This window comes from Coturnix japonica, chromosome 4 (genome assembly GCF_001577835.2).
Source record: "Coturnix japonica isolate 7356 chromosome 4, Coturnix japonica 2.1, whole genome shotgun sequence".
NCBI classification, from domain to species: Eukaryota; Metazoa; Chordata; class Aves; order Galliformes; family Phasianidae; genus Coturnix; species Coturnix japonica.
In genome coordinates, this window is record NC_029519.1 from 33855246 (window position 1) to 33881206 (window position 25961).

A 25961-nucleotide genomic window follows, 5' to 3' on the forward strand; every position below is an offset into this window, starting at 1 on the left:
CAAAGCAGTTTTGTGCTGCCTTATGCTTAAGCCGTGCTCTTCAAATCTTAATTCAAATGTTAAGTTTTCAGTGGGTGAAACTATTAAAGCAAACACACAAGATTACATACCACAGCAATAACTACACAAGTTAGGAAGTGATTTGCAAGATCATGCTTTTAAGTTCCTAAATAAATTAGAACCTTTCTTCTGATTTTGGCTAGGAAAGACCCTTTGTTGGCCAGCCACAAAACTGCCATTCTGCAGTTTTCTGCACCAGTGTTGTTTTTCTGTGTTTTTTGTTTTGTTTTTTTTCTTTTTTCTTTTTATTTTCCCCAGAGAAGATAAGAATGGCACTGGATTGTACATCTAAAAGACAACCTTTTCAGAGCAGGAGCCTGCACCCGAGCAGCCAGTGCTGTACAAATAGCTTTCCTGTTATTCATGTAGCGTGCTAATGAAAATAGTGATCTGAGAGAGTCATGAACAGAGTTCTGCCTAATGGAGCCTCATTAAAACAACAGTTTGCTGCTTTTCTTTTGAACTTTTCAAAAGCCTTTCTTGAGTTACACCCGATAAGAATGATAAGGGTACTACTGCACGTTCCTTGGCAAATCTGTAACATGCAGGCATTTTCCATTCAGCTGAGTGTGTGTGTGTATTTACATGAAAGACAGGCCTAAGACAGACTCTCATTTCGAAACCATATGTACTTTGACTTGAAGACGTTAAGATAATTAGCTCAAATCTTTCGGTATATGGTAAACAACTGTGGCTTAGCCATGAGTAAAAAAAAGCTGGCACTGAAAAGAAACAAGGAAAGAAGGTCAGCAAAGGTTTGTATAAATAACTCAAAGAGGTATCAGGGGATCTTTTTTCTTTAGTTTCCTGCTAGCACGCAGACCCTTCTAGCCATTAGTCTACAAACCGCTGGGTTTTCTTGGTATAACTGATAGTAGCACTGCTGCTAATGCTGACAACAGTAACTTTTTAAATTGTACTTCATAGGGGCTTGTATCTAGATCTTGAAAATATAGAAGAGAAATATTGAGTTCAATGACTTTGATGGTGCGTGTAGACAGACTTTGTTCTGTTTCTAAAGAAAAGTGGTCTAACTGCATTAGAGTGATTTTCTTCCTTTATTTCTCCAGATCTCATGATCAAGCATGGTTAATCTTGTCTATAGCAATTGGGAGAAAATTTGAAAATATTTGGAGAGGGATGTTTTGCAGAAGAGTGTTTATGTTCTCTAAAAATTTTCTAGAAAAATGTCATAAAAGCAGTGTAGTAGTTTTTGCATGTTCAATTAGTGTTCTGTAGTATACTAACTCGTATTTGTTTACTTGAGGAAGAGATCTCTTCCACTGAAGAAACCTAGACAAAGTTATTTAAATTATATCAAATCTAGATAAGTACACTACGTACTATCTACAAGTTAAATTATAAGTAATTGGTATATATCAATTCATATGTCGTACTATTTTTAGCTCAGCTAGAACTTGACACTCTCAAACCAACAATTTTGGTACATCATTTGAATTACCAGGAAATGCAGTGTTAGGACAAGGAGAATCTAATTTAGATTAGATAGAAGAAATTCTTCACTATGAGGCCCTGGCACAGGCTGACCAGAGAAGCTGTGGATGCTCCATCCCTGGAGCCACTCAAGGCCAGGCTGGATGGCATCCTGATCTGCTGGCGGGGAACCCAGCCCACAGCAGGAGTAAGGACTAGATGGTCTTTAAGTTCCCTTCCAACCCAAACCATTATGTAATTCTCTGAACTAGAATGATTATGATGGTTTTCCTTTAGTGACAAAGGAGGTCTTTTCACAGTATGTGTTTTAATTGTCAGCCCTTTAAGACAGAACATTGTCTTGTCACTTTGGCAAAGTTCTGAAAATGTCATGTTTAAATGAGGTTCTGTTGATTTAAATGAGCACGGTGCACCAAGGGGACAAAGAGCAGGTTTTCAGGAATAAATCCAGAGCTTACAATGCATTATGACTGTGTGCATGCAAATTTGTGACAGCAGAACTTTAGCAAGGCCCCAGATAGCCCAGGTGCTGGAAAGTGATTTACAGGAGAATTCAGAGCAGCAGCTTCCCACTGTGGGAAATGGGATTCTGCAGCAGCCATCCCTTCCCCTGGGACAAAGGGAGTTATTCCTGCCTTTGTTAGCTTATGCATCTGCACTCCAACGGAGAATTAGCACCTGTAAAGCAGGATGCAGTAGAAGCTGATAAATTTGTTGCCACTGTTATTATGAATAGCAATGATAATACCATTTCAGTATTTCTAGGAAGAGACCTTTCTACTCATTCTCATCTGGAGAGGATTCAAAATGCTATGTTGCAGCAGCAACTGATTTAGAAGATGTTTTAACATATTAACAGTGATGCTTTTTTATGTTCGAACTACAGGCTTGTTTTCCATCATGGGAAAATATCTAAAGCCTATGGGAGGTGTTCCTGCTTCAGAACTGAGTGGTCTACATGAAAGGTTGTGATTTCTGAGTTTTGGTGGGATCTTTTTTGTTGTTTTGTTTTCACAGAACATGTAAACACCGAGATGAAATGAGAATCTTGCAAATATGGAGAGCTGCCTAGTGGGTTTTCCAGCTCTTTTCTCAGAGGTGTGCAGCCAGCACTGATGTGAGTGCTGGCCCAGTTCAAGAGGAGATAAATCCTTGAGCCTGAGGGCTCTTTAGAACATACTTCCAGAATGTGGTTCAAAGGGCACCTTGCCATGGAGATGTGTGGTCCCACTTGTACTGTGTGCATTGTGTTCTGTACAGCCCTGTCTCCTGGAGAACTTGAAGATCATGAAAATGAAAGGGAATTGCTTGATATAGAAAAATACCTTTCTTGTGACTGAGAAAAGCCATCTAGCATTACTTTGTTACTTTTTAGCAACAGAATACTTTTCATTCACATCAGTCTGCTCTGCTTTTCTGCCTCCTTGTAATGCAACAATAACCCATTGCCTAGGAGGTGAATCGTGCAGTTATTGAATAGGATGAGTATAATCAACTGTAAAATATGCTTTAGGTGAGACCTGAAAGTAGGAACATATTTTTTCATACTTGACTGGTCAGTATGGTTGCCCTGGTTTGTGTTTGTATCCCTGTATAAAGCGGGTAATTGTCAAAGGTACAGAGTCTCTTATATTTGGTGCATCTAAAAGGCAGGGTACAAGTTCAGAAAAAGGAAAATAATCTTAACTGGTTAAGGTTACCTGTGTAATGTGGACTTCTTATGTGGGCTTGGCATAGCAAAGTCATTTAATTTCCTCTATTCTCTTTCCATCTGTGTAAAGAAAAAAAAAAAAAGGGGGCGGGGGGTTGAGGGGGGTGGGGAGGGGATGCAGTGGAATAGAAAACAAAATCAATTATCTTCACGTAGAGTAGCAGTTAAAAAACTGACCACACAGAATTACAGGGAAGCACAGCACCTACACTCTGCCTCTGGGTAGTGCTGTCATGCAGTCAATACCAACGAGGGGTGTTCAGGAATAGGCTGACTGTGTTTGCTTTCTGAGGCATCTAAATATGAGAAATGCGTGCCAACAAAGTGTTCTCCTGGAAAACCCAGCTCCTTCAGAATAGAAATTGTCAAGAAGGTGGTGCAATTTTACCATGGTTCCTGTTTCTTTGCCTTTCCTAACAAGTATCAGTTATACGTGGAACTTTTCATTACAATAGAATCGCATGAACAAAAAAAGTACTATCAGGTTGCTGTGTCTGGCTTAGCTTCAGAAGTAAAAGTACAGTAATGGGATGAATGAATGGGCCACCCACTGTAAAGTGCGGGTGACCAGTATAAGGAAAAAACAAATCTTGAATGGATATTTATTCCAAAGACTGTTACAAAGAAACCATTCTCAGACTGATGTTGTGCCAAGCATAGGGGATTAAGCTTTTTAATGGCTTTATGTTGATTAACTTCCAAGACATCTAGGAACAAGGAAAAGATTCCATAGCTCCACATAAAGAATATTATTTTCAGACCAGAAATGTGTGCTTTAAAAGATGTATTTTCAAAAGATATGGTAAAATGTAGCAGGGAGGAGGATAAATAGAATTTGTAGCTGCAGATTCAGCTTATTCTGAGGATGGGGACCAGATCTGATCTATATATAGTTAATTCATGAACAAGAAGAGGGTGTAGCCAGAATATGATGTCTGGAATGAAAGATGGCCCCTTGCTGGCTATTGTAGACTGAGACTTCGAGCAGCCTCTACTTGCTCAGGGGCTGCAGACACCAGTGCAGTCTGAGCCACCCTGTTCTTGCCTCCTGGACCGCATGTGCTCAACTCTGTCTTCTGAGAATTGGGGCCTGGGTTTGTTTGAATTAATAGTGAAGTCATTACACTATGTAAATATGTTAGTGTTCATCTGGTTTTACTCACAAGTTATTCTTGCCTTGCTGTGTTGTTCATGTTTTCTTGTTTGTGCAAAATTAGCTAGGAACATTTTAAAAGAAAAGGAAAAAAAAATGGTAAATAGTGTTGAAACCTTGATTGCTAAGCTTTTTACCACAGGCTGAAGTTGGGTCGGCAGCTCTAAGTTAATCATATAATAAGAGCACGATGACTTTTTAATGACACTGTCTGTCAGGGTCCTTTCCTTTTCTGCTGTCTTTGTCCTCCTTTGAGTTGAGTGTGATAATTTGCCTTAATAGCCTCATAGTACAAATTTTGCTTTTACTGTAGCTGAAGAGTCAGTCAAGCAGGCAGTAGTGCATGTCCAACCACAGACACAGGTTGCCTGAGCCACAGGGGTCTGTGTCCAAGCCCTTCTCCAGGGCAGCTGCTCCATTGCAGGTGGTCCCACTGTGCATGGACACTGCTGGCCCCTTGTACGTGCACAACTGTTGCTGCAGCAAGTCAGGATGAGGAGCTGTGGCTCTCATAGTGTGAATTTCAATGCAGTTGCAATGAGGGGAGTGGAAACTGGGGCACAGTCTGTTCTGATATTAAAGCTGGGCTAGCTCACTTTGATGCCTGATTTCCATTCTTTGAAGATGCTTTGGAGTTGGAGATTCAGAACTTGGTCCCTCTCATTTTGCCCCCCTCACCACCCCCCAAGGAGTCACAGCTATCACACTGCAGAGCGTTTCATGTAGAATAGGAAGAGACAGAGCAGAGGTGTTTTGAATCTCATATGACACTGGTGGTTTTTGATGTGTAAAGAAAGTACTGGGGATAGAAAGAGAAGCATATGAGCCAGGTGTTCCCATATAAACGACCATCAGGGAGAGGATTAATAATGCTGACATTCTGTATCAATGTCAGATTGCAGTCAGCAGTCTGCTGAAGTGGAGACTGCGGTTCATCCCTCTCAGACATTCAGCATCTGGCTGTCTCCAGCTGACATGAACTCATGTTTTCTTCAGAGCTGTCCTTATAAATAGGAGGACTATAGAAACTACATTTTGAAAACTGGTGTCCTAAATGCTGTGCATTCTGCAATGTAAAGCGTGTTGTGCAAGGAATACCTATGAATAATCTCTAGGATGAGGGCTGCAGACACTGCACAAATGTTTCTAACTTGGAAACATTCTGTCTCCAGGCTTAAAGTAGACAAATGGAATTTTGGTACTGACTTCAATATGACAGGGTCTTCCCCTTTTTCTAGAATTTGTGAAAGTTTGATAGCAAAGGAAGTTCATTTCCTCAGTAGCAGTACTATAGAAGATAAAACTGTCACTTCTTTCTTGCTGAACGTATGCTTGCACAGAGATGGTTTCCAATAAAAGCTCCACCTAGAGAGTGCATCATGACCTGGGGACATTCAGACCCAGGTGTTCAAATAGCAACTTGCTGCCAGTTCCCAGCAAAGTTATTTTACTCCCAACTGCAGTATCTGAATATCGACCTGTGGTTTAATGCCGGGTGCTTTCTTTGCTTTAGGATCTGCTAGCTGTTTCCAACTGGATACTATTATCTGAATAAAGTAACCCGTACTTCTAGAATTAATAGATTCAGAGGGAAAGCTCCTTTTCGCAACCCACTGTTCATCCATAGCAGTAAACATGCTGATCAAAAAGCCTAAAGAATCCTACTCTGAAACAGATGATAAATAGCCAATTAGAGACAAAACTAAAAAGCAAAGCCATTAGAAAAGGGGTGGGGAAGAGGAAGAGATAAAAGGCCAAGAACAGTGTGCTGAAAAGGCTAGACGTAGAACAAAGTGTGTGTTAACAAACCTTTATTCTTCAAGCAGTCTTTGGTGATACATTTGAAAATAACAAAATCATGATCTAGGGTTTTCCTGTCACACTGATGTAGCACTACATTGTTTACTTCAAAGATTACCTAACATTGTTTTGATGCTTTCCGCTGTAACTGCTGGTCATTTTCTAGGCAGTATGAATCATGCAGTCACAATGCCCATAAAATCTGGCGTCAAACTGACTGTTCCCCAAACTTTTGAACCTTCTTTTAATAATGTCTTTTGTAAGTTACCAATCAAGATTCGTGTTTGCAACATAGGATGCTCCTGGTCTCTCCAAATGTTGAGACGGAAGCACTGCTAGGTAATCCCAAGGTCATGAAACATGAGAGGGAAGGAAAATTTGAGCACATGTGTACAGTGTGCACACTGCAGAGGAAATGCAGTATGTTTTCTCTGAAATGGGATCATTCAGTAAAGTGGCACTGACGTGATTCTGAGGTCTATAATTTGTCTTAAAGGTGCAATAGAACAGGAAGGCCCATAGCTGTGCTGCCTTAGGAACTATGATATATAGATATACTATATCCTGGTGGTAGTTTTATGTTGTTCTGTATCATAAAAACATACATACGAATACATTTGGGGTACAGTGTGCTTGCCTTTAAGTTATTTGAAAATACAGCTTATTTTATACTTGCAGCACAGGAGATTGTTTTCCACAATGTTTTGATGGGACTGAGGAAAGCCTGAGTCAGGACCCATGTGAGTCCTGCAGCCTTCCCTGTTCAGAGAGACCTTGCTGAGGTTTGTTTTAGGGTTGTTAAGATCTGAGTTTTCTTTGGCTCTAGCAAATAATGAGAGATGGACTACTGCATGTTTAAGAAATGTTCTTCCCCTGGTGGTCTAGCAATAGATTGAGTATTACTTTCAAACACGAATATTTATTGTCTTAATAATGCAGGCTTCTGGGGCCATTAGCCACGCAGTTGGAAGGAGTGATCTTTGGAGGCTGCAGCATACACATCCATGATGTAGCACTATGTCAGTCTGTGAATCAGACCTCATAAACAGCAGCGTTGTTTTAAGTTGAAGAGTTAAAAATAAGTTATTGCTACGAGAAAGTGCCTGTGCTTAATCTAGCAGCAGAAGATGGTGCTTTTCACTCTCTAGGTCTGGCAGAGAAGTGGGTCGGAGATGTTTATTGTTTTAACAAGAAAGAAGCTTGGTAAGAAAAATTGAATCGTTAAGCTTGTCATGGCAACTGAATGGAGTAAATCTGTTTCATTGCAACTACACAGAATTTTATTTCCAGGAACAATCTGTGCCATAGCAGACACAGGAGTTGAGAGTTTCTGTTGAGATCAGTCTGAGTAAGGATCCATGTCTGGAGCTGTCTGAGAGCACAGCATGATTTCCTCCATGGGATAAATTAACTGCGGCATTCTGCTTGTGCACAGTGAGATCCCTCGCTATCATCTATGCCTGTGTTGAGCTAAGAATAGAAAATAGCAACATCAGCAGTGCTGTGGGAAAACTGTACTACTCCAGATGGCTGCTGATAAGCTCTTTTGTCATGTGGGATTAAAAACAAAATAGTACTAAATGACAATCATTTCCCATCCACATCTTAATTTAAATGCTCACTTCACGGCTAGGAGAATGAGGAGCAGTTTGTCAGTTAGACATAGTCTGAATATGTTTGAGAAGCTATCAGGAAGCAGTTCAGCTTTCTTGTAGGAAAAAAAAAATAAAAAAGCTATAGGAGAAGAGAGTTTTCTTTGTTTGTTAATTTTTTCTTCCATTTTTACTTTATCCAATTTATGTGGTTTTGAGTGAAGCGCTCTTATTTCCTTTGTTGCAATGGTTTGTGTCCTGTGAGATCGAATTAGGTCTTATTGATTTTCACAGAGAGAAACTTCACTCCCTCTTCAAACTGGTTAGTGGGATAAATCCTATGTCTCACATATTTATCTAGCTCTACAGGCCACATGTGGTATGTCTATCTGTCCTATCAATGTAGACCTTGTAGAAGACAAGAGGATGTTGAGATCCCTGCTCAGGATCAGGTGTAACTAAGAAGTCATTCAATAACTTGCATTCTTTGTAAATGTTCAAGATTTGGGGCTATTTGCTTAAAACTTTAGATTAACTAATTCTTCAGAAAGAAAGAATTAGTTAGAATTAGCTCAGAAAGAGAGTTCTCCTCCTTGTCCTGCTTTGAACAGGGCAGAGGTGATCAGTAGGATTGAGCCACTTGGTTGCTTCATCTTGCCTAGTGGTTGTGCGATATTATGCAATGTGCACAGTTCTGAGACTATGACCAACAAGCTCTATTGTTTGTTTCGTAGCTGGAGTTCTCTCCTCAGTAGCTCAGGCCAGTTGTGATCATCCAGCTAGCGCACTGGCTGTAGAGAGGTCAGCTATAGTAGTAATAGACTAAGTTGCAGTGGTGGTAAACTGTCTCACAAACATGGTGTGTGTAGGTGAGCTAAAAGCAGGAGTTTTTTGGTTTTTGTTCTTTTTGGTGTGGTTGGTTGGTTGGTTGGTTTTTGACAGAAGAAAAAGGCATTTCTGGATGTGAATGCCTAACCTACTGGTACAGATATTTGCACAGGGTATTGCTAACTTGTGATCAAAAGGGATGTACAAGCCTGTGAGTAGCTGCCTAATTTGATTTCTAATATGCTGGTACCTAGGAAGCAAGGCTATTTCAAGGGTAATCTGTGTCCCTTTCCTGGTGCCATCTGTCTCAACTTTGCAATAGTTGCTACCCCTTTGACATGACAACTGTGTCTGCAATGAAGGGTTGGCCTGGTAAATTTGTAGTGCTCTTACTTTCCAGCTGCACAGGCTTTTCTTCTGTTCTTCAGCTCAGTTCCCAGTAACCAGCGCGTGACAACTGTTAGAGAAGCTGGCCAGGTATCCATTACGGTAAGCACAGCGATCATATCATTCATGTGGTTCATTTTGGTTGGAAAAGACCTTCTAGATCATTAAGTCCAACCTGACACTACCAAGGCTATGTACTATAACCACACATCTCTAAAATACATCCAGGGTGGTGACTCCATCACTTCCCTTAGTAGCTCCTTCCTTATGTGAGCCTTCCCAAGTGCTGCTCATCATCCAAAGAAAAAGAGCACTGAATAACCTCCTTGCTGCTTCTTCTAATAAAAGTGGTAGTTGCCGTGATCATCTGTCAGGACTGACTCTGCACTTGGACTTCATGATATTTAAAAAACAAACAAGTGAGATGCTTCTGGGGAAGTCTGTAGTGATCTGCTCCACCGTATCACTTATTTAGGTATAGCTCTACTCAGTGTTGGAGGTAGATCTGAAGCCAGCAGTGTTTAGGATTACTTGTGCTGGATAAGTGATGACACAGCTTAAGTAAAAATGCCAGCTGCTCTTCCTGCTTTTCTCTGACATAGCTTAATAGTACAGTGTGGAGCAGCTTTAGCATGAAAACAAATGAGACCTCATAATATGAGCAAATAAGAGCCTGGTGACTAAGGCACTGGCTGGAAATACTGTTTTCAAATATATGCTGGAGGCCAAGCTGAAATTCAAGCCCTTATCTCCCACAGCTCAGTAAAGTGCTTGCCATCAGACTATTCACTCGCCCTTCAGCACATTACAGCATCTGTCTTCCTCCCTCATGCTTCTGCATTACGTTTTGTAGTGCCAGAGAGAGAGACTGGGGCTGATTGACTCCACACTACAATGGTTCCAGCACTTGTGCTATTTCAGCTTGTGGTGAAACTCTGTGGTTCACAGTGACCACATAAAATTTGCGGGAGAGTAAATGACTCCAGGAAAACTATCAAGAAAGCCTCATTGCCAATTAGCAGAGAAAAGGTGCTATATTAGAAGATCTCTGTCAGAAGGGGTAGGCAAAGGTAGAAATAAACTTCACTTCTGTACACTCTGCAAATTAGGTGGATATGAAAGCTAGATAGTCACTCCTTTCCTCAACCTCATCGTGAATTTAATACAAAAATAAGTGCCTTAGTAGTAGTCCTGGAAGGAGCAGATAAAACAAAACAATTTTTTCCTTTTATCATCTGCATCATTTTCTTTGAGTAGTTCTGTAGTGTGCTCTTGCTATTTTGAGTGTAAATTCAGGAAGGGCAGGAATTTCCTCTCATTTAAAAAGAAAAGATTAATATTTGTGTGCTGCTCTCACCTAGCTGGCAAAGGTTAGCTTTGGTCGATAGATGGAGGATGGACATCTTGTTTCAGAAAGAGCAGCACCATTTCAGTATCCATCTTCTATACAAGAACACAAAACTAATTTGAATGACATCTTCTTCAGTGCCCTTCATTAGAAATAACTAAACAATCTGAAAATGTGAATATCACAGGCAAATGTAGGTTATATCATGCTACAACAACATGATGGCCTGTAATCTGGGCTGAAAAATAAATAAGATTGCTTAAATGCAGCTTCAGGGAGTGCTGCATATTTTATCTCAGTTTCATCTGGTTTCCCATAATATCAAAGCCCTGTTTAGTGGATAGAGATTTACGACCAGAAAATGATATGTATAGCTGAAGAATGTGAAAGGATGAAGTGCCTTGTAGAATTAGTTATCATTGCTGGGGAAGTAGAGCTGGTTTACAGCTTGCTTTTTCCCTCTCCATCTGGGACTGATTTGGGTCTTTGCATCATATCTAGGAAATGTTCTCTGCTATTCTCTCAATGTAAAGACTGTTTTAGATACTGAAGTATAGGAGTTCCTGAAAACCTTGACTTGTGCATGGACAATTGTTAGTATATGCTTCTCAACAAATGTATTTTCTTCATGCATTTTTAAAAGATAAATACTTATTTATCTCAACTACTACTGACAGCAGGACAATTATGAACACATTTTCCCCGCTGTTAGCCAAGACTAGGTACGTGCTCTATTTTGTTTTGTTTTTGCATTTTACTGAATACTGTGAAGATAGATAAATTGCACTGCAAAAGGCATGAGTTATTTTTAATGAATGTCTAGCGGCTAGGAGACAAGGCTGTGTAGGCAATTTTATTTAAAGCTCCCTGTGACTGATAACTAGGATATCAAATAGATGGTGGTTTTGGAAGAAAGATCAAGGCAATTGATGGCATCAGGCAATTTACAAGAAGGTTTTTCATGGAGCTGGCTGGCAGCTGGTTGTTTAGAAGTTTGAATAGACTTGACTGTGTTTGTCCAAGCTGCATGTAACGCAAGACAATTTGCGGGTATGCTGCAGTCATTGCCCTTAGATAGGTAAACGTTTTGAATTATTTCTAATTTCAGAAATGTCATCTATACTTAGGCCAGGGCTCAAGCGTTAGACTTAAGGCTGATTTGTGTCACTTATCTCAGCAATTTTTAATGCATCTTTTCTAACTTCTACCATTTCTAAATTTGAGATTCAGCAATTAGGTGTATCATTTAAATGTCACTCAGCCTAAAAGCCAAAAGTAAAACAGACAGCAGATTTGGGATGCAAGATAATCATTAGCACCATTTAGTAGGATCAGCTTTTTTTTAAAAGCTATTTGACAAACCAAAAGAAAACTGCAAGTGGGTTTCTTGCTGACAAGTTGCAGGTGTATACCACATGCCCATATTGGAAAAAAGATGCGGTTATGAAGGTCTTGATGACAGACAAGGATCTAAAATGCCTTCATCTCCAGGTTACAGCTTGTTCATCTGTTTTTTATTTGCATTTTCCCCTGCTAGCAGTGTTAGTATTTTCCAAACTCAGTAAAACCATGCATGGATCCATAAAATATTTTTTTCTGAATTTTCTGTTATTTAATTTAGTAAAGTCCCAATTTAACTATATCATAATTGTTAATTAGGATTAATTATTTTTTGCTGGGAAAAATAAGGACTGATATGGTTGAAGGGAGAGCATTTTATCTAGGTCTGGTTTGCTAGAACAAGGAAAATGCAATTATATGCTGAGAGTACCACAAAGGTGAGCACTTGCATTTGTCTCTTATCACGGTTCCTAGCTAAGAGATTTGACCTTCTTTGATGAATGAGGATGAACTTGAGAGGAAATACTTTCTCTTATGGGAGAAAGCCTTAAACATCAGGTTCTCCAAACAGCTCCGCTCTGGATTCATTCTTCAAAGATGCATATATTCATAGGGCAGAAGTAATGGAGAAGCACTCTGGAAATATCCAGCCAGCTCTTTAGTTACTGTAAAAGAGGTGAGATATTGGAAAAGGCTGCTCAGAGAGGTGGTGGAGTCACTATTCCAGGAAGGAGCACAAGAAACATGGTTTAGTGGCATGGTGGTGGTGAGTCAATGGTTGGTCTTTACCAACCTTTATGATTCTGTGTTCACTGTGAGAATGGTGAAATTCTTATCCTATCTGGTACTTGTCAAAGAAAAATGCCTCCTTGTACTTCCAGCCTAGATGCAAATATTAACCTGTTGCTGAGTGTGCTTTCAGTGACTTTGAGGAGTTTTCTGGCTGTTTTTTCTTCAGTGTAGAATTTTAAACTCTTGCCTATGAATGAGAAGCCTGAGTATCTTGAAACCTACAAAAATATAAGGTCTGTTGTTACAGCATATATTTAAGGCAAGAAAAGATGAAACCACCAAAGGAGTGGGTTGTAGTTTTGTCATTCTTGAGGCAGTGATCCAGCTCCACCAGCAGCTTAAGCCCGAGGACAGGGCTGCTGTGAAGGTAACTGCATAACGGCATCTCCTAGCTTAGTGAACGGTAACTTAACTGTATGTTAAGTTCATTTATTTATTTATTTATTAAATGGACCATGTATATGTCTTATACACTGTTTCACCACAAACTTTCTTTTTACCCTCCAGATCTATCCTTGCACCAATGACAAGGAATGTGAAGTTGGGCGGTACTGCCACAGTCCTCATCAAGCATCATCTGCGTGCATGTTGTGCAGGAGGAAGAAGAAACGGTGCCACAGAGATGGCATGTGCTGCCCTGGCACTCGCTGCAACAATGGTATGTCTTTCATTTCTTGTTTTCCCTTTAAAATATCAGTATTTTAATAACGTCTACTGAAAATAGATTTCCGAGTGTTCTCAGAAGAGGTATTTTTCCTGTGTGACTGCAGTTCCTTTTCTAAACCAAGATAAAATCCCTTCAGATATTGAAAATAACATTAGCTATAAGCTCTGCTTGTCTTCCCGCTTTTCCTTTGGTTTAGAAAAGCTGTTGAGTGATCTTTTTCTTCTGTTTCTAAAAAAATATCTAAGATCTGATTTTCAAAACTGTGTAAGAAACCAGTCTAATCAGTCTGCATAAAAGCTGTCTATCCATTGTGTTGTTGCACAAGGGAAGCTGGGTGCTGAACTAGAGAAGTAGAAATATGGGCCATGTGAAAGTAAGATTAGAGTGACTGGATTCATGGTTGTCATATTAATGTGGAATTGGATGGTGCTAGGCCTGGAAAAAGAGGGGAAGAGAGATGAGGAGGGAAAAGAGAATCTGTTCCAACAGTACATGTGAGCCAAAATCCAAGAGCTATGCCATGCTAGGGGCTGTCCAGTCTCCCCTGCCTCTTTCTCCTCCTTCCTCTCCCTAAAGCACACCCATACCTGAAGCCATAGTTAGCACTTCCTCCACTCCATTAACTTGCCCTGCAATGAATTGTTTTTAAATGTACCTTTAAAACTTTTCTCCACTTTCTTTAATAGTATTTTTATGATTAAGCCTCCTGTACTACTAGACTTTTTCCTCTTTTGTTGTGGAAAAACCCCCAAATGATGAAGACAGACAGAAATCAACAGCTTACTTCCAGCACTGCATTCAGTGTTGCTCAATTCTCTGGAGCCCATGTTCTTAAGGAAGCAAAATAGACCCGGTGAATCCCTCAGCTACTCCCTCTTGGTGTTTCTGTTGTAACTGTAATGTTTGCATTCCCATACTCTTCTCCTGAGACCTGGGGAGAAGTCTCCAAGACAATCTCCAGGTGGTCAGACTGCAAGACTGTGAGGCAGGGAGTGAAGTGCAGCTGTAGTGAGGACAGGGGCTAGATAGAAATCAGTGACAGAGCTATGTTTAGAGCTGAGGGTCACCAAAGCCGAGCCCAGCACCGCCTTCCCCTTAATGGTCTCAGTACTGATCCTGGTCCAAGTATGTTCCTCAGCTTCTTCTCCTCTTGTTGCAATCTATAACTGACTGACTTTTCCTCACAGGTATTTGTGTACCAGTAACTGAAAACATCCTGACACCTCACATCCCTGCACTAGACGGGCCACGCAACAAGAAGAACAGTCATTATGCTAGCAAGGATTTGGGATGGCAAAACTTAGGGAGGGCGCAGTCCAAGCTGTCACACATTAAAGGTAAGATCACATTTGCACTTCACTATTCTGCTATGAATAACATTGTGCTGTTAAAATACAGCAGCACACACCAGCAATGCACAGTAATTTCATAGGTTGGGAATCTCTATTAAGATAATTCAGGGCACAATTCAAAAAGCAAGGTAATATTGACCAGCAATTTCATCTAATTGAAAAAGCAGATGCATCTGCTTTCTTCCCTGTATCAGAGGGGATTGAAAATTCATTTTTCAGTTGCAGTTCAATTTCTCCTTAGTAAGTCTTGTGACAGTTCTTAACAGTTACTTTTCTGAACCTCCCTAATTCATCTCTTTTCCTTCAGAAAGCCACAGATGGAAATACCATCTCTCCTTTTTCTGAGCTTCATTTGCATCAGTCTACTCTGAATTTGTCCTTTTCCATTTTCCCCTGAGGTAAAACAGTTTGATTGCTCTTTTCAGGACATGAAGGCGATCCCTGCCTGCGGTCATCAGACTGTATTGAGGGACACTGCTGTGCTCGCCATTTCTGGACCAAAATTTGCAAGCCTGTATTGCATCAGGGAGAGGTGTGCACCAAGCAGCGCAAGAAAGGCTCCCATGGACTAGAGATTTTCCAACGATGTGACTGTGCCAAAGGGCTGTCTTGCAAAGTATGGAAAGATGCAACCTCTTCTTCTAAATCAAGACTTCACGTGTGTCAGAAAATCTGAAGGGTAGATAGTACTAAGTATTAAGTGACTGTTTTTTCTGCATTTAATGTGTTACAACATGCTGGGAAATGAGGACTGCATATGAAAGAGGAATGGCTAAAGTAACAAGGTAGGAGTAGAAAAAAGTCACATCAAAAGCATTTCCTTTTGAGCTGGTGGTAAACACCTGAGCAGCCAGAGATTTCCCACTGTGCAGTTCTGTAAATAACTCCTATGGTTTGTGGGAAATGCTAGTATGCAAATAAGTACAGTGGAAATTAATGCCATTTACCTTGCTGTGTTGTCCCACGATGTTCCAGGGGCCAGTATAAGGGCTACAGTGGTTTTCCACCATGGCAATGCCTGCTAAATAAATTGTATACATTGTACTCCTATAGGAAACAGAGCATTCCAGGAGGACTTGTCTGTCAACACATTATCAGTGACTAAAATATTATCCATTGCAGGTGCAAGGGATGGAAATACAGTTACTGTGAATCTCCATACATATGTCACACAGAGCTGACACTTCAGCAAAGAAAGCATGCTTGCAGGACTGCCACAAGAGTCCTACGTTTTCTAGGCCCTCACAAAAAGGTGAAAACTTGCCATCTCATGATTTCAAGACAGCAAGCAGTTTCTCTAATCAGAGTCATTAAACAGGGTTTTCTTTCCTATATTTAGGCGAACTGAAATGCTTTATGTAGTTCAATGTCATAGTAGGGCACTTAATCACTTGTATTTGTCTCGGTTTACTGCTTGTGTACATTGGATTGAACAGATGAAACAAATACATGCATGCTGAATCCAGAATTATATACAGACAATTTGCTCATTAGATCTAAATATACATTCTTTTCCTAAAAATACCTGCATTATCAACATTTCCAAAGAGATAGTGGAGCGCTGAATATCTAACACTAAGAGAGATGAAATTGTGCCATTGCTACTGTTATAACAGAACATGTAGGCACTTGTTGGGGAATTCAGACAGTACTGCTTTAAACTCAGTTTTACTTTCCAGTAGTAGCAATGGGCTACAGTTTGCTATTAGTGCTAGATGTGATTGCATTCTGCAGAAGCATAAATGGATTTTAGAGATAGCAAAAAGAGTTGGCTCTTGTGAGCACTTCCTCTCCTGCAGAAAACAGTGCAAAAAAATATGGTACAGCCACAAAAGAATTATTAAGCATCATGTGATGATGCAGCATACCGGTTTCCAGCATGTAACTATCTAACATGAACTTGATCTCTTCTAAAGGGATCTTCTCTGGATTTTTCTGTCAGGAATTCTGGAAGTACACGGACTATGGAAAAAACTCGATATTGTTTGTGTAGCAGTTAGAAGTCAAAGAATGGAGACTAACCTTTTTTTCTCTCAGTTCTTTTTAAGCTTTTGTCATTTTACTTGTTCACAAGTAATTCCTTTGTATAGATGGTGATAAAAAGTTTGATATTTCTTTTAAGAAGTCTAATTCTATAACTGACGTACTGCTAATCTGTAATTACCCATTTGTAATTACTCAGTTTCACATTTTGTATCACACAAGATTTTTCTGTTTCATCAGTTCTTAACATATATACACCAATATGTAGTTTTGAGACCACGTCATCCTGTACCTCAAACAATTTTTTCCACTGATACATCTCTACCAGTGGTTGTTTCAAAGTTACACCTTACGCAACCACTGAGGCTCGGATTTCCGAGTAAGAATATATTACCTTTAGACTCTTATGAAAGAAAATTAAGAGTAATTCACAAGTCTCTTGCCTTACTACAGTTATTTTTTAATTGCCAGAAGGGACTGCTTTGGGGTGGGCTCTCCTGTTTTTAACAGTCTGAGTTAGACTTCAATATCACAGTCCTACCAGCTCCACTTTGGTTATTTCAAAGGAGTTCTTGTGTACCTTACAACAGGAATAAGGTTCAGAAATAGCAGAATTTCAAGATATTAAAAAAGTACAGGAACCAAATCTGTGTTATTTACACTGTCAGCACACGCTCAGCAGAGGAACTCTGTTGCCTTCATTGCAACTGCATGTACAAGAAAACATAACCCAAATGGAGCAGTGGGTTGCAGAAATGGGCTCAGCAATTTTTGGCTGTTCTTGTCAGTAGCCTAACCTTCTCCCTTCTCCTCTAACAAAACATGGTTATGTGGGATAATTTATTTACAGGAAATGTTTAATGAGATGTATTTTCTTATAGAGATATTTCCTACAAAAAGCTTTGTAGCAAAATATATTTGCAGCCTGATGACTTTTAATGTAGAAAAATGTATAATAAGATTAAATATATTAAATGTCCTTTCCCATTTCTCCACAAATCTTTTACCCGTATTCTTTTACTTACCTGCTGCTTCAGAAGATTAGTTCTTTTGTTCTGGAAGGACATGTATACTTTAGTTGTAGAAGTATAAGCATCCGATCACCCTTGTCTCACAGCACTATGTAGGCTGAGTTGCAGTCAAACACATAAAGACCAGATTAAAATGATCACATGTCATTTCCACCTAAACATTTGAGTACTAGATTTGAAAGTAATGCCTCTGGATGCACTGCTTCAACTCGGCTTAAAAAGGAAAGAGTTCAGACACATTCCTTGGATAGCAATACAAACCTGAGACTCACAGTGGGTACACCTGACATTAAAATTACAATGGAATTTTGCTATAGGTTACAGCACATAAATACATTGCTACAAAGTTAAGAGCTAGCAAATCTGAAATGGTAGATAACTAGCATTCAGCTCTAATAACATGAAATAATCCATATGACCCAACTGACAACACTGCTACAAGAAACAGACAAGTTTTGAGCCCAGGAAAACCCTTCCAGGTCTCAATAACTATTGCCAAATAAAGGCTGTGGTTATTGAGCAATGGTCTCAATATTCTTGTTACTTGTTTCTGGGAATCCTTTGCTCAAACAGATGTACACTTGGCGAATGAAATGGTCCCGAAGTAGCATTAGTGTTTGTGAAAAATAAAAAGGTTTTGCTACTGTTCCTTACAGTCTTTGGTGGGTAGTCTTCCTTTGACCATATTAACACTTAGAGCAAACAGCACCGTAATAAGAAAGTTGTGAGCATCTTCAGATCCCAGTGACTTCAATGGAGATTGAGACAGCCAAAGCCTTCAGAGATTTAATCTGGGAACAAAAACAATAGGCACAGGCAGTTCATTGCACACCACAAATACTGAGCAACATAGCTGAACTGAATAGCATGCAAGCAGTTTCGCAAGGCTGAATTTTGAGTGTTTAGAAGCTACTCAGTTAACATTTTGTGGAAACATACATCAGTTTAAGAATAAAAGAACAGCTAAATTTAGAGATAATTGCTCTCACTCCCTGTTGCATTCATCAAAGGAATTAAGAATGGCTTTGGCTCAGTAACACTTCAGAAATCTGCTGTCATGACAGAAGTACTGAAGAGATTACCGCTGAACAATTCAAGTACTCTTCCTATTAGCCTAGAATGGCCTCAGCAATGCAACATCTATTTGGAAATACTCACTAACTTTCAAAAAATAATGGATTTCTACTCTGTAGCAGCATATATTTGATTTACAGTATATAGGTGGGCATGTATCTATTACCGTATGATTTGCTTTGTCTTATGTTGTTTGCAATCCATAGTATTTATAATTTAAAACTTTTTTTTTTTTTAAATTAAAGCAGTTATTAAAATAGATCTATGTACTTATTTTCAACAGTGTATGCCCAACATCTGACACTAAAACACAGTTCACTGGAATTTGATACATCTTCTGTTTCCTGACTTCTGCTCTTTGTCTTAATTTAAAAAATTAATTTAAAAAAAAAAAAAAAAAAAAGGTAAAGAAAAACAACAAGACATACGAACCTTCTTGAACAGGAGGCCAAGAGGGTGAGAAAAAGGGAATCCTCAACTTTTCCTTGTCAAGAACCTGCCAGCCCTTTCTTAATTTCACAAACCTGAATCCTCGCCCCAATCAGAAAGTTAAGTTCAATCAGAAAAGATTTTTTATCCCTTCCTGTTGACTTTCTTTCTTTCTTTCTAGGAAAGTCACTTACTTACTTAAAAAAAGGCATCCTGAACTTGAACGCCAGCAGAAACTCACATATTCTAAGCCAAGGCTTTCAAAAACCATTCACTCTAAGAGAGATTTATAGACATTAAGAAAGACCCCGTTATAAACAATCAACAAATGGGTGGTAAGCTGTTCAGAAAATAACTGTTTACACTGGGAAAGTAAAATAAATGCACAAAACTGGCCTCATATGTACTTCATGCCAAAGTGAATGGAAGTTCCTTTAGTTGGTTAGGACTTTCTATTTTTGCACTGGGCAGAGTTTCAATCAATTCAAAGCTGTCATTAAGTTTGTTTTAAGATCAGACTAAGAAAGAAAAGAAAGAAAAGTTGTTACACTTTCTTACCTTGCTCACCAGTCTGATGCACAGCACCTACCTGAAGCAGCAGGAGACAATGAAGGAACAGAGTTAATTCAGAAGGGCTGCACACCCCAATTAGATTAATGTTTTGCTATGTGTTGAACAGAAGCTTTGTGCTCAGGTGCCCTATTTTCTAATACTGTTTTTTACGTGCTCACTGCTACCAAAGAGTACGTACAGTTCAGTGTTAATCACAAGGCTTTGGATGTGTCACCAGCCCTCAGAAAATTGTGCAGACACCACTGCCACAGCTAGCAGCCTGCCCGTGGCTAGGGATCCAAATGGAAGAACAGACAAAAGCAGGAGACGGCTGCGCTACAGAACTCCAGCTGGTCCCAGAGCTGCTATTGTGACCACCACTGATGGGACTGACCCCGATGAATATCCAGCACTGGATGGAGCTCATTGCAAACTTGTTTATCCTGGCAGCTCCCTGTTTTTTTTGGAATTGCTTATTGTTATAGCATGAGTGTCAATTACTTATTTACAAATGTCTGGTACCAATAAACTCTTTGTATTTTTTTTACAGTACCGGCTTGCAGCTTGATTTAGAAGTGGTTTGTTGCATGCCAGCTTCCTGAAGTGGAGGAAATCTTTTAGAGGAAATTAACGTTTTAAGAAGCATGTACTTTTTCTTTTCTTTCTTTTCTTTCTTTTTTTTTTTCACCAGGAAAATTCTATTTAAAAAAAGGAGTAGAGTAGTAAGGAATTTACACAATAAGTTTTCCTGACACAGATCTTAGTATTTCAGACCTTGGCAAAACTCCTACTGTAATTCTTCACTGCTGTTATCAAACTTGATTGAACAGCAGTCAACAAATCAGAAATGCTGCGTGATTGCTATGGCATATGCCTGTTTGATTTCTGTTGCTTACAGGCTATTCTTTGTTTCTTCGTATATGCTGTTCATCAACATTTACTCAATAGGGTTGCGAGCTTTTTTCTTTTAAATCAAGTGTTAACCAAACCTTCAATAATTCAGTGAAATCATAAGCCTAGATCTCTAAATCTCCTTACTTAATGATAGTAAATTTTAATGGAGTCATAAAAATACATATATATACATACAAATAGTGAATAACAAGGTTCTGCAAGAAATCTGCAAGGAAGTTTGGAATGCACCACATTTATGAATCCAATGACAACCCAAAGCTCTAGAAAAATGCACCTGCAAATAATTTGGACAGCCTTTTCTCTCTCTACCCAAGCAGTTATGAATATTGTAAGAAATGGCTCTTCTGAACAATGGAAGATGATAAAAAAAAAATCCTTTTGAACATTCATTCTCTCAAAAAAGCATCGACTCTTCTGTTTCAAAGGATATTTTACTGTGCATTGCACACAATAAATATGCCTACAAAAGCCAGAAGAAATCAAAAGAAAAAAAATTCTTTCTAAAGTTTAATGCTGAGAACTGAAATTGACTCATGACAGAGTGCAACTGTTTAGCATTTGCTTTCTGTTTTCCAGAGTCTGTCCTAATGACTCAAAGTAAAAGCGCATAAATGCTTTAGTATTTAGTACTGCCCACCTGAATGCCTGGATGACACCAACAATAAAAAATCATCACTAAGGTAAGCAGTCCACTGCTGTATTCCTTCCAGGGTTTACAGTAACACAAGTTTTCCTAGGGTGTGTTGTGATGATCACTTGAAAATAAGCAGTTATTTAGAAAGGAAAAAACAAATGGCAGTTCCCATCACATTTGAGGTCTTGGTTGTATAATTTATGTTTTGAAGGTCATTATCCCCATTGGTTAAAAACCTACTCAAAATAAGCCAAAAGAAGAAAAACAAGCTCACATGAAGAGCTCACATCTTGTTTTGCATGCAAACTTTGCAACAAAATATAAAATTACTTAAATTGTGTCTTACCTTTAGAAAGGGTCATCTTCTCTATCATCCTCTTCCTAACATGAGCAAAGAGATTCATTGTATTTAATGGACTCCTCTGCTGGCAAAAGCAAATGTCGAAGTAATTTTTACATGTCCTAAAAACAAAGCAGAGAGGTAATTTTCCTACAGGAGTTCAATTCTAATCCTCCTTTTGGGAATCACTACATAATTTTGTTTATAAAAAATCTGCTAGGGTTTGCAGAATCTGTTCCACCTCTGCTAAATAGAAGTAATTACATGAAATGTAAAAGAAAGATCAGATCCATTTTTCCTAGTTTCTACTGAGTGCTAACAAATTGATTACACAAATGGTCAAGGAAATGTGAGATGAACTTTGGAACTGGTTGAAATAAATGTTAAATCCTGTTTCCTTGAGCACAGCCCAAGCATTTCCTACACCTCTCTGAAACATAAATGCTTTCAGTATATGGAGCCTGACTTACCAGTGATCCAATAGACAGAAAGTCCTATAGCACTCAGTGAAGCAGCTGAAGTGCAGCGCTTGAGTAATGTTGTCATTCAGAGCCCTTGTGTCACTACATGGTATGAATAATCTTTCCTGAAAAGCAAAAGCAAAATCAGAAAATGCCTTTTGTAGAACTGAAAAAGCTTTGGAGATCAGCAGTGAGAACAGTTTCAGGAAAACAGCTGTACAAGAAACAAGGAGGTTTAGGTCTGGGGGTTGATGGTTTATGTGTTCTTTAGGAAGAAAATGACTGTGAAGATGATGATGAAGTGCTGTAATATAATGACTGGTTGTGAGAGGGTAACCTCATACAAGAATTCAAAAGTCTGAGTATCAGCAGGCAATTTTAGGTTATCATGCTGTTTGTGAGCATGGAAAGCCACTGTATTTTAGCCACTTAGCTATTCTAAACACAGCCATGAGCATACACTTTAAGGCACAATTTGCATGTAAGTTCAACAGTGTTTCCTCAAGGTAATCTCAATCTGAAGTCACCAAGACAGGAGGTGGCTTGATTCTTGTTTAAACACATCTGGCTTATTCCCATTCATTTTTATCTAGACTGTTTTTTTCTTCCAGATTAAGGGGACACCTAGTACCTACAAGTTTCTCTTCATTAAGGTACTTCTACATGGAAATCCACCTCTCAATCTAGTTAGTGGTCTTTGAATCACAGTCCTTTTTTGCTGGAAGCACACAAAGCACACATCAGCATTAAAGGATAGCTAAAGAGAGTTGGCAGGAGGTTTTGACATCTGCACTGAAGACATTGGAGGCTTTTGAATCTTGGGAAATTGGTGAGACTGATCATCATTGTGAGATAATAGGAGTAACTGCTAAAATGATCATCAGTTAAATACATGTATTGGCATGGCTGACATTTAGATCAGCGCTTGTGGATATGCACAGATAAATGCTGCAGCTTAGAGATCATCAGAACTAGAGCTAGTAGGAAAAATCTGTGCGGAAGACATTTAAAATTATTCTTTCACTACTTCCATTTGGGTGTAGAAGACAGTATTAACTGAAGACTTTCATATGTTAAGTCAACTCTAGATAAAATTACATTTTATACTAACAAAGTTTTCATAACCTGTGCTGGTATTTGTTTGCTTGGTTGTTTGATGTTGTTTTTTCCCAAAATAAAGAATACTGAGGTCTTTATATTAAGAAAAAAAAATGTAGAATCTGGTTCTCTATGCCTAACCATCCATCTCAAAAATGTTACTGTTATATGGGAAATATAGTGGCAACTTCCGTTCATTACCAGGGTCAAATATATTATCTCTAGAAGTAGTACTTTTGGGTATCCTTGGGAATTTGAAGTTTAACTATATTTTCACAATTAATATTTTTAATGCTTAAAAAATGCATAGATACTTAGTAAGGGATTTAGTCAAAAAGGAGATCTGGCACAGGATCACTTTCAGCTAATTTTAACTGTATGAAAGTTAGATGTCACAACAAAACTAGTCATGTAGACAAAAGATGCTGAGAAAATAATTTAGCTACCCCACAGTAAAAGCTGATGCTATAGAAGTCTGTCTGTTCTGTGTCTCTGTTTCCCACTGAGTAAAGGTAGAGCAGCAACACTTATTTTACACCAGATGTTGAGCATTCAAATGGGTAAAGCCAGGGAAGATGAACTGTACATGTGCTGCACAGAAGTGAGGGGTTTAAGCAGTATATGGAGGACAGCAGGAAATAAGAGAGGGTGAAATACTGCCTAAGTCTTCACTTCTCAATTAATCCTTTCTGGAAGAGACTCCTGTAAACAATCAGGACATACATGAGCATCTCTGAAAGCAGCACTAGTATGGTCCTATTGTCTTGTTTGCCCCATTCCCCTTCTCAATCTGTAGTCACTTGTCTGTACTTGAAATCTAAATCTTTGGTGCTGGGACTAACTTTTACTTTTGTATTTGTACAAAATTTAGTATAACAGCACCCTGATTCACTATGAAAACTCTACTATCTTTACTATTTTTACTACAACATATAATTGGAAACAAATACATCAGATGGGATATATTCTGTTCATGATTCCTTAAACTCAGCGTAAGGAAAACAATGTCCTGCCTCACACTACAACACTACAACAAAGCTTTCATCTTGTGGTCTGTGAAACCCCTGTGTTTGGGGAGCTTAAGATAGAAAGCCTGCCTGTTGCCAGCTGAAAGTAGCTAGTTTGCAAATCAAAAAGGGGCTACAAAATTACTGTTCTAAGACAAGAGTGAAAAACATGTGTACTCTTTTGTAAACATGAGGTTATTAAAAGCCCTGGGAAGTGATTTTACCTTTTTGGAGAGAATATCAATCAAGCTGTAGTTGTTTCAGGAGATACACGCCCTGCAAATCCAAGCAAGATGATTTCAAGCAAGTCCTGAAGAATCTCCTCCCAGAAAGGCACAATGGCTGGTTCTAGGGCTGTGTGTTTCCACGCACAACAATCTTGTCTTTACACTTAAAATCTCTTCTGATGTCTGCAGAAATTCCAATTATCCGCTCTTCATATCCCATGAAAAACAGAGGTCTTGAGTACACAGGGATTATTAACTGCTCTTATGGTAATTTAAATTCCATTTCTCTGATACGCAAGGCAACAACCTGTAGATGGACCTTCCAGTTAGCTTTTAAAAGAAAAAAAAATAAAATAAATGATGCATGACAGTCATATGCTAAACTCATTTTTCAATCTCATTTTTTAATCCATTGCCTGGAAAATGCAGCAACCTAACCCCAGCTGATGGAAGGGTGGCTTCAGGGCTGTGAATTAAAAACAGCCTGCTAGGGGGAATAAGGACAGGTGCAGGCTTTGGCCAGCCAGCTACAGCAGTGGAGCTGATTGTGAGGAGGGTTGAGACAAGACCATTAATTAGGATTGGGGAAGAACAGGACACCATGACAAGACAATTTTAAACCCCGTGACCTTTCACCTGAAGAACCCTGGTCCAAGTCCAGGCATGACCAAGGGGATTCCAGCTTGTCCTAATGATGTGACAGCAAAATACTCTGTCCTCGAGGTGGTTGGTGGTCTTGGACTTCTTCCCAGAGTAGCAGAGTTCCAAGCTTTGCTAAACTTTGGTCCAACTGGCAGCCCTTGTTTTTCTATAATGAGGCCCAAGGAGGAAATGTGCTAGAGAGATGCATTCTGTCTTTCTTCTTGACAGGTACCTCTCCAAAGTGTTTCTTTGCACTCTAGTGCAGCAGTGTAAGCTGGACCACAAACACCACTAATTGAGGTGGCAAGGCTCAGCCAAGAAGGGGTCTCCTCAGGAAAGGAAAAGGCCATTTGCTCCCACACTCTTCCTAAAAGTAGAGCGAAGATGCAGGTGCCACAATATAAAAAACATAAAAATATAAGAGGGTGTGCAAAGAGGGCTACAGAGTTGGAGAAAGGTCTAGAGGGCAAGACATATAAGGAGCAGCTGAAGTTCACAGCCCACAGCTCCTCACATGGGACAGTGATGGGACCCAAGGGAATGGCATGGAGCCATGTCAGAGGAGAGTCAGCCTGGATGTTAAGAAAAGGTCCTGCTGCAGAGGGCAGTGGGACTTCCCAGGGAAGAAGTCACAGCCCCAGGCTGCCAAAGTTCAGCCTCTCAGCAATAGGGTTTTAATTTTAGTGGTCCTCTGCAAAGCCAGGAGTTGGACGAAATGTTCCTTGTGAATCCCTTCCAACTCAGGATATTCTATGATTCTATGAAAACCCCCAACCAGGCTCTCAGGACCATGATATGTCTGTGTGTGATATGGTTTACAGCCAACACAATGCAACCCTCAAGGAGATGTGGTGCTTTGAAATCTAAAAATTAGTTTTTTAAAAGTTGCTTTGCCACAGGACAGTCTTCTTCCCAGTGGTTGGTTAATTTGTGGTTGCAAGTGAAGGGAGGCTGAGAATCTTGAACTGGAAAGGCTGCTGCCAGGTTGAAAGCAGGGCTGTTTGGGTATTTTCAAGGAAGTCAGATTGTATCTGCCCATCTGTCCATCTACTGATTTTTGTTTGCAGGTGTTTATTTACTGA

At 39.4% G+C, this 25961-nt stretch overlaps 1 protein-coding gene across 2 annotated transcripts in view; it reads left to right on the forward strand.

Annotated features, from left to right (window-relative positions):
• Positions 1–18976, forward strand: part of DKK2 (dickkopf WNT signaling pathway inhibitor 2) — a 111231-nt gene extending 92255 nt beyond the window's left edge. For both annotated transcript variants that reach the window (XM_015861379.2, XM_015861378.2), the window contains 3 exons: positions 12975–13125; positions 14322–14471; positions 14912–18976. In XM_015861379.2, the coding sequence (XP_015716865.1) occupies positions 12975–13125; positions 14322–14471; positions 14912–15162 (552 nt within the window). In that variant the 3' untranslated portion in view covers positions 15163–18976. The remainder of the gene's footprint in view (positions 1–12974; positions 13126–14321; positions 14472–14911) is intronic.
• The last annotated feature ends 6985 nt before the right edge of the window (positions 18977–25961 follow it).